The sequence below is a fragment of the Canis aureus genome, chromosome 33 (genome assembly GCF_053574225.1).
Source record: "Canis aureus isolate CA01 chromosome 33, VMU_Caureus_v.1.0, whole genome shotgun sequence".
Taxonomy (NCBI): domain Eukaryota; kingdom Metazoa; phylum Chordata; class Mammalia; order Carnivora; family Canidae; genus Canis; species Canis aureus.
Window position 1 is genome coordinate 29,507,647 of NC_135643.1, and position 12,686 is coordinate 29,520,332.

The 12,686-nt window shown below is 36.9% G+C and overlaps 1 protein-coding gene across 1 annotated transcript in view; it reads right to left on the bottom strand.

Annotated features, from left to right (window-relative positions):
* The window catches only part of COL25A1 (collagen type XXV alpha 1 chain), a 446,874-nt gene that overhangs the window by 38,266 nt on the left and 395,922 nt on the right, over window positions 1-12,686 (bottom strand). The window contains exons 20-22 of the mRNA XM_077882265.1: window positions 8,356-8,424; window positions 5,946-5,990; window positions 4,948-5,025 (exon numbers count right to left, since the gene is read on the bottom strand). Coding sequence (XP_077738391.1) covers window positions 4,948-5,025; window positions 5,946-5,990; window positions 8,356-8,424 — 192 coding nt within the window. The remainder of the gene's footprint in view (window positions 1-4,947; window positions 5,026-5,945; window positions 5,991-8,355; window positions 8,425-12,686) is intronic.

Consider the following 12,686-nt stretch of genomic DNA (forward strand, 5'->3'; position numbering starts at 1 on the left):
CTAACAGATGGAGTTTATGTCATCTTGTCAATAAGTGTATTTTGTGAGACCTAACAGTTACATAGGTGAGTTTTATCCAGCTAATAATAAGAGAACAAATGGCAAACTAAGCTTAACTTCTCAACAACATAGTTTTTACCACCATCCTGAAGCACCCGTGTGCAGGCACACAGAGACATCCTAAAGATGTTGGCTTACTCTGGATTTCTTCTATCTGGTTTTTCTAAGTTGAACCTATGTGGACTCAGTTGCATTCTCTCTTGACTCCACGAATGATCGGAAAACCAGAATTTTTGGTAGTGATAAAGAAAGACATGTTCTCTAGTGAGGCACAATGTGAAATGGGAGGCATGAATTGGAGCAACTGCAAACAGGCTGAAGCCTTACAGGTTGTGATTTAATCTCTGAGATGCTTATGTAATCTTTTTAGAATTAAAGGTTTTTTTTTTCATTTCTCAAAATTATGGAAACTGAAAATCACCCATATTTACACTAGACAATAGGTTTAAGTTAGATGGTATTGAATGTTTTTAAAAACTTGAGTTAGGAAGTAGGTTTTTACTCCTAATTTTGGAAACTTAAAAATAAAAATAAATGGCTTATGGCAGATGTTTATGCAGATAACAATTTTCAATAAAGGCAAATTCCAACAGATGTAAAATTTTATATTTCTAATGTGATAGTTTTATAATTATAAAGTACACCCGTTTACCTAATTATTCTAGATCTTTTAGGCAGATTTTTTTGTAGAGGAGGTGATAATAAAATGAAATCCTTTGGGTGCCTGGGTGGCTCAGTTGGCTGAGCGACTGACTCTTTATTTCAGCTTAGGTCATGATCTCAGGGTCATGAGATCAAGCCCTGAGTCAGGGCTCCATGATCTGTGGGGAGACTGCTTGAGATTCTCTCCCTCCCTCTCCCTCTTCCCTTCCTCCTGCTTGTGCTCTCTCTCTCTCTCTGAAATAAATAAATAAAATCTTTTTAAAAAATGAAATTGACAAAATGGTGAATATCTATCACTGGTTAAGAATAGAAGAAAAAATGTCTACTACCTCTTCTCAGGCTAATGGCTTAATCAATTTTATTAGGGGCCTTTGTTCCAGTACTCTATTAGGAAAACAAATAATAATTTTAAAAACTATAAGCTATTTATGAGCATAACACATGGTTGCCCTAATATCCCTATTAAAATAATAAATCTTTAGGTTGAGATATAAACATGAATTAGTTGACTATGACGGATATTGACTGGTTTCCTATCATATAGAATTTAAGGTGGAAGAAGAAACTGAGCACATATATTGTTTCATGTCAAGACCTAGGTGTCAATTTTTTAAAAGGAACAGTGTGTTTACACATATTAGCAAAGAGTGTTCAGGAGCTCCTAAAAAGTGACCCAAAGCATAATATTATATTTTATGGACTCTTAGAAAAAAATCTATTCCCAAATATCTTTACAAAGAAGATCATGAAATATAGATATACCAAGTGACTTCCCCAAAATGACTCAGCTAGTTAATAGTAGAGGGGAGATCAAAACAGATTTTTGGTTTTAAGCTCAGAGTAGCTTGCTTCATGCCTGGCTCTATTCATACAAAGGATACTTTAGAAGACACAATTTTTTTCTAGAAATGGCCATGGCCTATAATACTGGAGCATTTCTTGGAAGCTAAGAGAATGTACACCTTTTAAAGTGGTAGTAAGAGTTACGGTGTCACTGAAAGAAGTTGAAGGGAAATCTACAACATGGCTAATAAATTAAAAATATGTCCTTATATTTTATAAGTAAAAGCTTTGAAAACATAGTAGGCACACCAAAACTACTTATTCTCCTTCTCTCTTTCCTTCTGCATGCAGTTATCAGTTTGTATGGGAAAAGGAACAATTTAGAAATCTGGTTCTAGAGCTTAACAATAGCCCGGGGGCTACTGCTTATGTCTAATCCACTTGCATGGAGGAGCACTATTTCAAGCTCTTGACCAAACATACTGACCAAGCAACATATCTCCAAGTGGTAAGCATGCTTCTCCTTGTATTTACCGGAAGAAAAAGAATGAAATGAAAAGAAAAATAGGCTGAGCGGACCCTGGGTGGCTCAGTCAGTTGAGCTTCTGATTCTTGATTTTGGTTGAGGTCTTCATTTCAGGGTGGTGAGACTGAGCCCGGAGTTGAGTCAAGGCTCTGCGTTCAGCATGGAGCCTGAGTCTTGTCCCTATCCCTCTGTTCCCTGCCTCCTGCCCTGCCCCATGCTCTCTCTTTCTCTGAAGTAAATAAATAAAATCTTTTTTTTTATAATAAATTTATTTTTTTAAAGATTTTATTTATTTATTCATGAGAAAGAGAGAGAGAGAGAGAGAGGGAGAGAGGCAGAGACACAGGCAGAGGGAGAAGCAGGCTCCATGCAGGGAGCCTGACGTGGGACTCGATCCTGGGACTCCAGGATCACATCCTGGGCTGAAGGCGGCACTAAACCGCTGAGCCATCCAGGGATTCCCCATAAATTTATTTTTTATTGGTGTTCAATTTGCCAACATACAGAATAACACCCAGTGCTCATCCCGTCAAGTGCCCGCCTCAGTGCCCGTCACCCATTCACCCCCACCCCCACCCTCCTCCCCTTCCACCACCCCTAGTTCTTTCCCAGAGTTAGGAGGGTATTATGCTGAGTGAAATGAGTCAATCGGAGAAGGACAAACATTATATGTTCTCATTCATTTGGGGAATATAAATATAAATATAAATATAAATATAAATATAAATATAAATATAAATAAAATCTTTAAAAAAAACAGGCTGAGCTGAAGGCAGATTCTGCAAAAATGACTCAATAAATGCTTTACTAGTTAAAAATGGCAGTTGTAGAAAAGAAATAAAGAGGATGTAGAAATGTAGATCTACCATAATTACATACTAGGAATAAAATCATAAAGATGGGGGAAATAATTTAATCAAGTACAAAATGGCAAATATTTAAAACTAATTTGGCTTCAAGCAAAGAAATTGATTGTACATGTATGCTAAGTGTACTCACTCATCAATCAGTCACCATTTGTTCAATATTTACATGCCCAGACTTTTGCCAGGTATATTGGAGGATATAAAATAAGCATGAGACATACTTCTGTCACCAAGAAACTTACAATCTGGTAAAAGGCAGGACTCAAATAAATTATGTGATTTGATAACAATTAATTAAGTTACTGGGCCCTGACTGCTAAGGTTTGAATGCATCAAAAGGAAGAATCATCTAGTCGCAGCAGTATATTGTTGGATGGGATTTGGATGGGTGAGAGAAAAGGAAGAAGTATGGGATAAGTCAGGCAAAAAGAGGGTGGTTTTTATGGATATGTTAAATATGACCACTCTTGGGGAAAATTTGTGGTGTGAGGAAATAGAAAATTCTATATAGGAAAGGCAGGATTATAGAGCTTTGAAAGACAGATGAAAGTCAGCTTGATAGAGTAGGTAAAAGGGTCATTGAGGTTTCTGAGCAGATTAGAGCTATCAAAAAAGTGACAGTTTAAGAAAATTAGTCTTAGAGTGATATGTAGAATGGGTAAGAAAGGGCAGGGAGGCACTAGGGACAAAAGAATTGGTCAAGGGCCTGTTGCAGTGGTAGTTCTGAAACAAACAGGATGTGAACCGAGCTGGGAATGCAGAGAATGAGATCACCTTAGGAGACATTTTGAAAAAGGAAAAAGCAGCATATAGTGAGATGTAATGGATGAGGGGCTAAGAACAGTTTAAAATTACTCTAAAGTTTCTATCTCAAGAAAGTCAAAGACTTACAGTCTGGACAAACAGACAATGATTCATTAAAAAATGGAATCATTTGATTGCTGGAAAAAGTGACCAGTATAATTGCGTGTGTTGGTAGGAGTTGATAAGGCAATGGTGCATCCCTAGTGGAAATATTCTTTGACAGCCAGAAGTACCTGCAGCTCAGACTTGGAGGTGAAATACTTGGAAGTCACACACAGGAAAACACAGAAGGAATGACTGAACCAAGAAAAGATCAGAGACTTGAGGTTATCAAAAATTACAGGATGACAGAGAAACTGGAAATACTAACACAGAACAAAGAGGACAACTAGAAGAAATGAGAGTATAGGATTAGAAAAATCAGAAAGAAAACGTTTCAAAAGGAAGATGGTTTAGTATAAATGTCACAGAAAATCAAGAATAAGGAGTATAATGGGTTGACCTAGAGGTCATTATTGGCCTTTATAAGAGCAGTTTCAACAGATATAGCCTAGAATGAGGAGTCCAAGCATGAAAAGGATGAATAGGAAGCAAAGGTGATGGAGACAAGCCACATGGTCTATGGATTTTTACTCTACAGGTATTTCTCTATGGTAAGACATTATATTATGAATGGTAACAGTAATGAGAAATATCTATTGAGGACTATTGAGGACTGAGTGTGCCTGTATGTGACAGGCACTGTTCTAAGTGTATAATATGTATTTAGCCATTTATTTCTCATAATAACCCTTCAGACAGGTAGTATTACTATTCTCATTTTACAGATGAGGACACTGTAGCACAGAGAAGTTAAATAAGTTCCCTAGGTCATGCACTTAGTAAGCCAAGAGATTTGCATCCAGGCAGCTCTGAATCTAGAGCCACAGGGCTCTTGATTGCTTTGCTAGGCTTGCTTTTGAAGAAAGAAGACAAAGACTGGCAAAATGAGCACAAGTTTTAAACTAGAGAACATTAAGGCATATCTGATGGCAGAAGGTGAAGAAAAGGAAAGATCAAAAAATGCTAAGAAATAAAGAGGATATACTGGGGCATGGAGAAGGGGATGGCTTGGTAGCTCAGGAAGGTGTGCTTTGAGCAGTGGAGCCCCCTGGGATCCTGGGGACAGAGCATGGAAGCTGATATGTACACATATCACATGGGTGCTTATCAGTGTCTATGTCAGGGGAGGGGGCAGTTACTTGCCTGCAAGGCTTCGTGGAGGTTGCCATTGTAGTCTATGATCTCGGTGGCTCCCTGATCTCCCTTTTGACCAGGTGGACCCTGTGAAGAAAATGAACCAGGGGAAAATCATGGAAGTTAAGCTAGGCTGTATAAGGGACTATGGCAAAAAACAGAAATAGCAACATGCAGCTCTCTCTGACCATCAATTCCTTTATATAGCCCAACTGCACCTCAGAATAATCATGTTCAAATTTTGTCCCTATTGCTAAGAAGAAAATGCTTTTAACTTCCTATTGATGGCAGATTAAACATATGAAATCTGATTTTTTTAAGAAAAGAGAGATGATTCGATTTCTGTAACTGTTTTCTAAAAATTATAAAATGTACGCTAATCTGATTTGACTTGAACATTTTGTTGACTTTAACAATGTTCATTTAAGCATGTCTACATATCCCTTTTTATTCTTCTACATCTCATAGATTGTTTCCTTATTCTTTAAGAAGATAGAACACTATTCTGTACGAAATGCTTGGCTTTCTCAATTGGAACATAATTCCATTAAAATTAAACCAAATAGGGAATGAATATGTCTACCCTACTCATTAGCTCTGTTACTAAATTTCCATTAGTCATGTGCTAATTCTTTGCCTGTCTTTAAAAAAGGCTTTGAAAATATGAGCTATTGCTTTCTTTATAATTGGGTTAATTGAAAAATGGAAAATTCTATTAGCTGTATGATTATGGGCTTGCTATTGGTCAGTTAGCAGAGGGAAAGTACATAGAGTTCTTTAGACTTTCTTCTTGTGGAGCTGATTTTATGTGTTAGAATCTACACACTCATTGCTCCTGGTGACTAAAATAAAAAATAAGAATAAAAGGGGAGCCGCAGAAAAAATCAGTAGTCTATCTCAGTGCTATTATTGGGTATTAGTCTAGGTGCCTTGCGAAAAGCCACATGGACACATGAGTCAAATCTGGGCTTATAGGGGCCAAAAGCTTAGATGAGAAATGTACTCACCCTTGGTCCCAGGGCTCCAGAGTCCCCTTTCTCTCCACGATCACCCTTCCCCCCATGAAAATACAAAAACTGAATTAGTAGCAGAGCCAACAGTCCAGAAATATCTCAAACCTAAGGATACATTTAATACTATGCAGCAGAACCTTTGATGAACTTCTAAAGTGGAAATAACAACTAGAAAAACGACAACCACTGACATAGCAAATGCTTCTTTAAGATACACCATAAATTCCCTTTTCAGATGACAGAGTATCTTGGAATAACAATATATATGGTAACTCTCTTACTAGGGATCTTTAAAAGCAAAGCAAGTGGTTTCTATGATACCCAAAGTAAGCTTTTACACCTCTCAGAGTGAGCCGTGTTAATATTTTTTAAATGAAGAGATTTGGGACAAAAGAAAAAAGAGCCAATCAATTGGGTTCTCTGTTTTCTGAGAAAAAAACAAAAGAGGTGTGTAGATAATCTGGACAGGGTAGGAATGGAGAGCTCAGTCTAGGGAGTTTTAGAAGGGGAAGGTCACCACCAGTGAGGCCTCTCTATGATGATGATGAAGATCTAAGGAAAATTCTAAACATATAGGCCTTTTAATACTCAGAAGGTGCTGAAGTGGACAGCAGCTGGCTAGGCCAAGTTGGCAGGGCTGAAGGTCAGGGGTAGGGCAAAACCAACTGTGTTTTTCCAATGCAGTGAGAAAAATCTCTAAAGTTCCATTCATGGTGTTATTACCCAAACTGGTGAGAAATCAGGAATAATCTAAGCATCAAACCACACAGCCATCACTCTGAGAATACTCAAAATTCTCAGAAGTCTAAAGAGAAACCCTAGAAGAGATTTGAACCTGTGTATATTTGAAAGTTCTTTAAGACAGCTTTAAATTTGTAGTGTTCTTTTCCTAGGTGGAATTCAAATCATTTTAATATGTCTTTCAACATATTTCATAAAATGGATAGGGAGCAGTGAGAGAAAGCAGGAAAAGGGATTTTAATTTTTTTTCACCCGCATTATACTAATAACATTGACCACAATAACTAAATTCTCTACGAGTAGAGAATTAATAATTTTTGCTGTTTTCCTCATTTTTTTACCCATTGTTTCATGTTATTAGTTGACAGCATCTTAAATAACATGATTCTGCTAACAGTATATGGATTATGGCAACTATTATGGACAGTATGGTAAAGGAAAGAATTTCAGTTGGTGGTGAAATTTTAATGCCATGGAAGGAATCAACTAACTTAAAAGCTAAGTATAATTTGAACATTTATCACAAAGATCGCCAGAAAATAAGTAAGATAAACCCTACATAATGTAAATTTTAAAAAGTCTTTTTTTCCCCAAAGACACTATTCTTATGAAATGGGAAATACAATTTCTCTTAAAGAATAGTCTGAAGCACAAGAACACACAAAAATGAACAATATAAAACAAGTCAATTGTTTTGAGATATTATCACAGGGATGAAAATATTGCAGATCCCAATGTGTGAGAGTTTAAAATGTGATTATCTGTGGAAGAGGCAAAGGCAAGCTCTTGAAGGCCTCAAGTTACATTCAAATGGTTATTTGGTTACTGACCTTTGACCCCTTTGGCCCTCTAGTTCCTGATTCACCTTGTTTTCCCTATTATAGCAGAATATGAAGCAGGAAAAGAGAATGACAAGAGGAGATAAGAACAGAAAAAAGAAATTAGCAGTGACTCAGAATACTGAAGAAAAATGGAAACACTTTATTTTAATTGCCTCAATATATGGCTCTATGTAATGTTGGCTATTATAACACAAAGCATAAATAGTTATCCTCATGTCATTGGTTCATCCCTGGTCTCTCCACCACCCTCATTCCATTATAATTCTGAAGACTGCCCACCCATCAGTGGATGGGAAGAGTTCTGTGAATAATCCTCATTAGTCTCAACAGTGTTGCCATAAATCTCTTTTTCATCAAAGAGTGAATCATTTCCTGTGTCTCTAGGATGGCTTATTAGAATAAAGTGTTACCATATTAGTTTGCAGGAAGTTTAGAGGAATAAAGATTGAACAGTGAAATAAATTCTTAGCTCTGATATTTTCAGGGTGGTACACACCTTCAAATTACATAGAAGCTAACACAGCATGCATCAACATTTTTCTCAGTAAGCTTTAATACACATTGAGTGATAACATGTTAATACGACAGTCCCTCTTTACATCTGGATGTGTTATTAAATTTGTTAACTGAACAGAACAAATTGGAAAAGTTGAATTGTAAAACTCCTTTTGAAAAGGAAAAACAGTGTGCATTTCAATAAATTGTGATATTTTGCTGTTTTAATTCCCATTGAAGAACTGTATTCTAGTTTAATGTTCTAAAGTAAGTTGGACAAATTTCCAAACCAAAGAAAGCTATTGTCAAATACAAGAATAACTGACCTTCGGTCCAGGGGCTCCAGGCTCTCCTCGTTCACCTCTTCCAGGAGGTCCTGCTTCTCCACGTTCACCCTGTCACAGAATACAAAATAAATAAATGGCAATTCCTCTCCCCCCTCCAGGCTTGTCCCTGTAGGTTAATAAGTGAATTGAATAAAATCAAGGAAAGCACAGAGTTACCATTTATTTACCATGTATCCTGCATTGTATTAATCTTAACATGGATTATCTCATTTAATGATCAAAACAATTATTCAATGTTTGTATTATACCTATTTTGTACACATGAAAATGGTTTGGTAATGCCTGTCTGATAACTATGTTGGTAAATAGAAGACTTTCAAAGGGAATTGATAAGAGCCATTATTATATCTTAAGACAGATGTTGACACAGTTTTCATTCTGTAGCCACTTTTTAAAGATCTGCCAGGAGGAAGCATGGCAAAGCAGTTAAGTACCAGGTTTTGCAATCTGACATCCTGGGCTTTAATCCTGGCTCTGCTTTTTTTTTTTAAACCAGTTCTGTGTTTTGGGACAAATTAGTTAAGTTCTGAAAACCTCGATTTTCTCTGTAATGTGAAGAAAATTATAGTACTGATCGCATAACTTATAAAGGCAAAGTGCTGAGAATAGTGCAAGATATATATTTGTTATAGCTTTTAACTATATTCATCGCTCTATGAGGTATGAACATGATCACTGATGATCTAGTTAGAGAAGATCCACATAAACAAAATAGTTAAGAATTAAGGTGTAATATAAGGCTAATACGTGGGAGAAAAGAAAATCCCATAGGGTTTTGAATGGTCCAGATTGGCTCTGTGGAGGTAAGACTTGAGTCATGTCCTAAAGGATGGGTAGGGTATTTTTTATAATTATTGTTGCTTATGACTGTGCTGTTGATGAATCCAGCAGCTGCCTAAAACACTTCACATGCATTATCTTACTTAACCCTTGGGATAAATGAGAAAGTTGCTAGTTCCCAGAGTCTACAGATGAGGAGACTGAAGCTCAGAAAGGTTAAGTAACTTGTCCAAAATTACAAAGCTTTGAAGTGGCAAGCTATGATGTAAAACTAATTGTGCTCAATTTTCAACATTTGCATAAATGTTTTTGTAAATCTTTTGCACATATCTGGTCATTTTCTTAGGGTAAATTCCTAGTTGGGGAATTGCTGTGTCCAAAAGTACAAACATTTGAAAAGCTTGCCAAATCACTATCCAGGAAGACTGTGTCATTTTCCATTCCCGAACATGGAGTAGAAAATGTTGGCTGCTTGCTTGATGGGTAGACTTGCAATAACCAAACAGGTTTGGAATTGAGTGGTGATGCCATATTTATGGGTGAGAAAGGCACCCTCCTCACTGAAGAAATTGATTCATTGTGGAAAGGAAAATAAAGTAGCATTGGATCTGTCCTGGGTGATACTGGGCTCTAAATTCTAAGATCTTTATCTGTATCATGCCCACTCTGGAAAGCCTTGGGATAGTGCAGGGGAGGATGGATAGATTAGGGCAAGGATTAAAGAAGGCCCAGCAGGTTCTTCAACATGAGCTGAAAAGAATGTGAAAATGGAAAGCCTGGAAGAAAGGCAAGGGACTTGTCTGTATGGAAGAGACGGAAAAGATGTTACAGAAGGGATTTTCCAGGCGTTAGAGATGGAAGGGCCTCTGTTGGTGTATGGAATTCTAATTTTTATATATTTTTATTTATTTATTCATGAGACACAGAGAGAGAGAGAGAGAGAGAGAGAGAGAGGCAGAAACACAGGCAGAGGGAGAAGCTGGCTCCATGCAAGGAGCCCGACGTGGGACTCGATCCCGGGTCTCTAGGATCACACCCCAGGCTGCAGGCGGTGCTAAACCACTATGCCACCAGGGCCGCCCGGAATTCTAATTTTTAAAGATGTACCATATTTGGTCTTTCTTTTAATATTTTACAGAAGAATTCTAAAATAGTTAATTATACGCTTATTTTAAAGAAAAGCAAAAACCTGAGAAAATCCTTTATCTATAGCATACTCTAGGAGCAGAACCTATATATCTTTACCTAGAATCACTTTTTGTCACAATGCCCCTAATAAGCTTCTTATCACTGTATGGAATTATGTATTGTATGAAAATTATGTGTTACATGAATTACATGTTATGTGAAAATTATGTGTATACTTCTTTCTCTCCTTCTACCTTAGTCTCCCACATACTGGAATGTAAGCTTCAGGAGAGTAGACAATTTTTGTTGCATTTACTCCTCATTCTCAAATACTAGAAAAATGTCTGGCAAAAAAAAATGTGCTGAATTAATGAATAAACATTGTATTCAAAGCATTCAGAATTATTTGTAATAAAACCCCCGTTCTTTAGACTGATATAGGTCTCTCCCAGACACTGATACAGATGTTGAGGATACGGCAGTACATAAAAACAGATTTTTAGATATCATTATACATCTTCCTTCCTTATAATCTCTCTTTACTGTGTTGGGGGTATGCAGGGTTAGTTTATTTTTTAAATCCAAATTTAGTGGTACAAATACAGACTTGCCTACACAACTGGAAAAAGGCCACTGTTCAACTGAGAGAGAATTTTAAATAAACTACTTTTCCATTATGATACTAAATTCATGTTAGAAAGGCAATTCAGCTGAAAATTGCTAGTATTGTTAATATAATTGTTAAAATACCATTAGTAAAACAAATATCCTACCCACATTCCTTCTTGTGGACATATAAAACAAGTACAGTACATTCTTTACTTTTACTGAGAATTCAGAACAGTATTTGTTCAAATCAGGCTGGGTTCTTCATGAACAGAAATCAATGTTGATTTTTTGGGTTTACATCTGGATTTTTTTGAAACTCTACAGTAGTTTATTTTTATTCTTTAAAAAGATGTATTTATTAATTTGAGAGAGAGAGAGAGAGAGAGAGACAGAGACAGAGACAGAGGTAGCAACAGAGAGCATGTGTGGGGAGGAGAGGAAGAAGTAGGCTCTTCACTGAGCAGGGAACCCAACATGGGGGCTCGATCCCAGGATCATCATGACCTGAGCCGAAGGCAGATGCTTAACCGACTGAGCCACCTAGGTACTCCAACTCCAGAGTAGTTTAAAGATTTTATTTTTAAGTAATCTCTATACCCAACGTGGGGCTCAAATTCACAACTCTGAGATCAAGAGTCTCATGCTCTACTGACTGAGCCAGCCAGGTGCCCTGAAACTGCAGAGTAGTTGAAAATCAGTGAACTAAAGAAATGATATACAGGAATGAAATCCATTCCCTACTACCTGTGTTTTTTCTACTTCCTCCTTTTTAGAAAATGAAATGCTACAAACATTTAAAGATCTAATTCATGCCTGGTTCTCTCTGGTATTGACTAAGTTTTCTATTTGTGCTGATCTATGAGGCTGGCTTCTTTCTTTACAGGGCTCTAAGGCTGCAAGTCTGAATAAATACAAGGTTCTCATATGAACACGGAATCCTCATTATTCTCTAGCTTTCTCTCTCTCTTTTTTCCAGGAAAGCATATTTCTTGTGTGTATCAGTTCAGGCATTCCTCACATTTTGTTAATAAGCCTGACAGCTCATTATGTGAAAAAGAAATTGCTTGAGAAAACAGCAATTTTTGCATAAATTCTACTGAGTTTCAGTCCCCCTTAGGCCACACATAGTTTCCATTTACTAGGATTAGAGTTATTTTCTCTTGATCAGTGGAAATGAGGAGCCCTCTGTCAAAACAGACCATGAACATATTTCCTAGCTCTTAGAAATCATCCTGGCTTACTTCTGGTGAATACAATACATATTGAGGCAAAGACTTCTACAGTTTAAAAATAAAAGAATGTAGTTTGATCTAATTTTGCTCCTTTGATTCATGAGTCTGTCATGAGTAAAGTTCCATCTTCAGAGCTATACCTTTTTATGTCTTACTGAGTAGATAAAAAGAGAACTATGGGTTCGACTACATCCATAAAAACATAATTTTTTATACGGAGGCATATAGATTTCGTTTTGGGGCCCTCTCCAGGATTGCCAAGTGGAAGATCATGAAATGGTTTTCATTATATGATCTTTCTGCAGACATTATTCAGGATAGATCCTTTTGAGATGAGGCACGTAGGAATCTATATGACATCAGTACTTGCCTTTGAAATCTAGGGAGTGAGGGGGGAATAGTAATAATGTTTGATTTACAGTATGTCCTAAAATTGGCAATAAGGTGCAGAAGTTAATGAGTTCTATCTCTCCTCATCAGAATGCCCCCATTTTTTTCATACAGTCAGGAGGCAAACAGCATCATATCTTTTTAGGGATAATTTGGGGGAAATGAGCAACT